The 4117-nt window shown below is 32.5% G+C and overlaps 1 protein-coding gene across 1 annotated transcript in view; it reads right to left on the minus strand.

The window, feature by feature from the left end:
• The window catches only part of LOC102587573 (receptor-like protein 12), a 4889-nt gene extending 3092 nt beyond the window's left edge, over window positions 1-1797 (minus strand). Inside the window, exons 1-2 of the mRNA XM_015307734.1 lie at window positions 1302-1797; window positions 6-1238 (exon numbers count right to left, since the gene is read on the minus strand). Of these exons, the coding sequence (XP_015163220.1) occupies window positions 6-1238; window positions 1302-1729 (1661 nt within the window). The 5' untranslated portion in view covers window positions 1730-1797. The remainder of the gene's footprint in view (window positions 1-5; window positions 1239-1301) is intronic.
• Between the last annotated feature and the right edge of the window lie 2320 nt (window positions 1798-4117).

Raw genomic sequence — 4117 nt, forward strand, 5'->3', positions numbered from 1 at the left:
AAGATGATAAGAATAAAGATGATAGGCTAAGAAAGGTGATATTCATTCCCTCATCAATAGTGATGTTATTTGATGAAATGTCAAGGGTAAAAAGATTTGTGAGATTCACAAGTGATTGAGGAAAAGAACCACTGAGTTGATTATTGCTTAAATGCAGTTCTTTTAATGTTGGGTTTGTTTTGATCACTTCATCGGCTAGTCTTCTGAATCGGTTATGTTGGAGCGACACTGAAGATAGCAAAGGTAGGCTAAACACCGAAGATGGTATGGTACCATTCTGTGAGTTGTATGTCAAATCCACAGAAGTTAGCTTTTGAAGCATGCTTGGGTTGCTAGGCAGTGGGCCAGATAGGGAGTTACTCGACATGTCTAAGTATTCAAGATGTGTCAAACTTAAAATTGAAGAGGGAAACGAACCGATGAAGCTGTTATTAGAAAGATGTAAAGTACGTAGCTCTTTGAGGTTAGAGAAAACATCAGGAATTTCACCTGAAAAGGAGTTGGAAGAAAGATCTAAATAACTTAGCTTTTGGAGGTTAGAGAAAACATCAGGAATTTCACCTGAAAAGGAGTTGGAAGAAAGATCTAAATAACTTAGCTTTTGGAGGTTAGAGAAAACATCAGGAATTTCACCTGAAAAGGAGTTGGAAGAAAGATCTAAATAACTTAGCTTTTGGAGGTTAGAGAAAACATCAGGAATTTCACCTGAAAAGGAGTTGTCAGAAAGATATAAAATTCTGAGGTGCTTTAATTTAGAGATTGTGGAAGGAATATGGCCAGTGAAATGATTATTAGATAAATCCAACTCCCTAATTTGTGTTAGGTTGCCTATGGAATGAGGAATGGAACCAGAGAATTGACATCTATGGAGGTTCAAGATATTCAAGGAACTGAAGGTGCCAATTGAATGAGGCAGCTCACCAGAGATGCCTGTGTTTGAAATATCCAACTCCATTAACAGAGTGTTGCTCCGGTGGATCTTTGGAAAAACTCCTTTGAGAAGATCATTATCACTCAATTTGAGCGTTTCCAAGCTGTTTGACGGAAGGAAAAAGCTCTCTGTGAGAACACCTCGCAGATTAGTATAACCAAGATCCAGATACCTTAAGGAGGAAGAAGAAATATTCACAGGTATCGCAGATGAGATGTTGACTTCAAAGAGAGAAAGTATCTCCAGATTTGTGAAGTTCTGAAACATTGCTTCAAATGTTCTCTCGTCAAGTTGTAATCCATTCCAAAAAGATCAAGTGAAACCAAATTGGAAAGGCATGAGATTTCTGTTGGGATTTTCCCATCAAAGCCAGAGAGTTTTGTGCCTCAAATTCGTCAATCGGCCAATGCCATTTGGGATTGAAGAAGGATTAAAGTAATTGCTATCAAGGTTTAGTGTTTGGAGATGATGGAGTTGGAAGAGGGTGCTATTGGGATGAAAAGTGCCAAAAAGCTGACTACAACTAAGGTCTAACCTGATAACATGACCGTTTAATAAGTCACAAGTGACTCCATCCCAACTGCAGCAATCCCTACTCTCATTCCAAGACTCTGTTTTTGGGAAAGAAGCTCCATCACCCAGAAAACTAAAGTACGTAATTTGAGAGGATTGTTTGAACTGAAGCAAAGCAGAAGCTTCAGTGGGAGAGCAAAGATGATGATCAAAGGAAGAAGAAAAGCATTCACTTATTAGCAACACAAAACACAGAAATGAATAAAAGAAAAAGAAACGTCCCATTTTTTGTTTGTTTGTTTGTTTTCAGCAAATAACAGGATGTTTGTTCTCTTCTTACAAATCAATCAGCATTATCCACATATATATATACTAGTTTCAGTTGTCATACATAAATTGAATACCTATAACGTAATCCAACAAGTAAAGTTTCAAGAAGATAGGATATACGAAGACCTTTATGAAGTAAGAATACAAACAACAAAAATTTTCAATGAAAAAATATAATATTAAGTTAAAATAATCAAATCTTACTCAAAACATTAAGAAGATTATACAATGGTATTGAAATAATTGCGCTGAATTTGATAAGTTGATATAATATTATGAAAATGGTATTGATTTCGCTACATCAAAAATGATTTATAACGGCAATTAATTAAGTTTAATTGCCGCTAAATATGTATTTTTAACGGCAATTAACACTCTTTGCATATGTCCCTAAAGCTTTTTGCGACATTGGATCTAATGACACTTAACTAATACCGGTAAAATCTTTAACACTCTTTATTAATGTATATATTTATTGCCGCTAAAAGTTGTTTTTGTTGTAGTGTTTGTTGCAGTGCTTGTAATTCAAAGAATACACCAAAAAACAAATTAGATCTTTTTTTTTAACACCCAACAATTTATTTTGCATAATGCAAAAGGTTTTACCGTTTGGTAGGCTTTAGAATATTCAATAATGAATAAATAAAAATAGTAATAGGAATAAAAAAGGTAAAAATAATAATATGGGTTCATGATGATTGTCATAACAAAGAATGTTATAATTATCTAAACACTATTTTATTTCTTAATTATTACAACGACCTCCATATTAAATAAAGTAAACAGTTAACTAAACACTATTTGATAAAGTAACGTTGTTTACTTGTCTATGCATGAGACTATGAGGTATAAATTAACGAAAGAAAAGAAACACATCCAGACAAATAAAATGGGGTAATAATTTGTGGTTACAAAAAAAATTGTCCCAAGTGTTAAGTCAATTTCCAGGAAGACTCAAATTAAAGTCACTTCTAACAACTTGTTACACATATTTTGTAGTGTTCCATAAGACTTTTTAGAGCATGAAGAAGACTTCACAAAATAATACTTCGGCCAAACATATATGTAGATATTTAAACTTGTTCCTAAATTTCATTTTGACACTCCAACTCAACCTTGTTCCATTTTAACCCTTCAACTCCAATTTTTATGTTTCATTTAGGTACTTCTTTCCAAAGAATCAACAAAGTGGACGTATGTATTTCACACACCATGACATGGCATAAAATTCAATTAAAAACATACACAACTCATCTAACTTGCCCCCATTTTTCATTTTGACATTCTAACTTAGTCTTGTTCCATTTTAATCCTTCAACTCTGTTTTATATACAATTTAAACACAAAATACTAAATTTATGATTTCTTCATTTTTATTTATGTTCTTCATTTTCACTTTTTCATTTTAAAAATTAACGTCATATCTTTTTCTTAAAAAATAATAATTAATGGATGAACATCAATTTTTTTAAAATGTTTGCGCCTTATTCTTTAGGTATTCAATATACGTCTTAACAACAGTGTTTTGTAAGTGAAACAGAGTAACAACGTAACATACCTAGTGTAATCCCACAAGTGGGGTCTGAAGAGAGTGACATGTACCCTTTGTTTCCAATAGTTCGAATGTATTTTAGGCTTTTCTCCGTTTGTTCTATTTTTTGTTTCTCGAAAAATTGAATGCTAGAGCTTTAAAGAAATTTTCTTACTATCAACTCGTCTAAAAGTAACTATAGATGACTCTTCATTATAAGTGAAATTAATAACATGCAAATCAAGGTAAACAACATGCTAACTACAACACGTTAAATTATACTGATTGTAGACTTCATATTGTTGGTATATATAATTTAAATTTGTTTAAATATGAATGTCATATGGAAAGAAATTTTTTGAATCCTTAACTTCATGGTGAATGACCCAAATATAGATGCCAAAACTTAATGGGCTTTTAGAAATTACAAAAGAGGGTTAAATATGTGAATTACAGTGAATTTATGATTAGTTTTAAGTCGTTACAATAATTGAGTTACAATTATTATCTTTGCCGGCAATAGCAAAAGCGACAAATATGCTTGTTTCGACTTTAATGGCAATAGTAAAGGCCGCTAAAAGAAATTACTTTTAGTGGCAATAATAAGGGTCTTTACCGGCACTCGACATAAATGTCACTAAAGGCTTTAGCGACATTGGATCCAATGACATTTAATCAAATGCCGGTAAATGTATTTGTGGCAATAAATATTGTTGTTAAAAGAAAAATCAATTGCCGCTAAAGGTCTCTTTTGATGTAGTGTATATGAGGTATAAATTAACGAAAGAAAAGAAACACATGCATCCAGACAA

This window comes from Solanum tuberosum, unplaced genomic scaffold (assembly GCF_000226075.1).
Source record: "Solanum tuberosum cultivar DM 1-3 516 R44 unplaced genomic scaffold, SolTub_3.0 scf00063, whole genome shotgun sequence".
In the NCBI taxonomy this organism is placed as follows: Eukaryota; Viridiplantae; Streptophyta; class Magnoliopsida; order Solanales; family Solanaceae; genus Solanum; species Solanum tuberosum.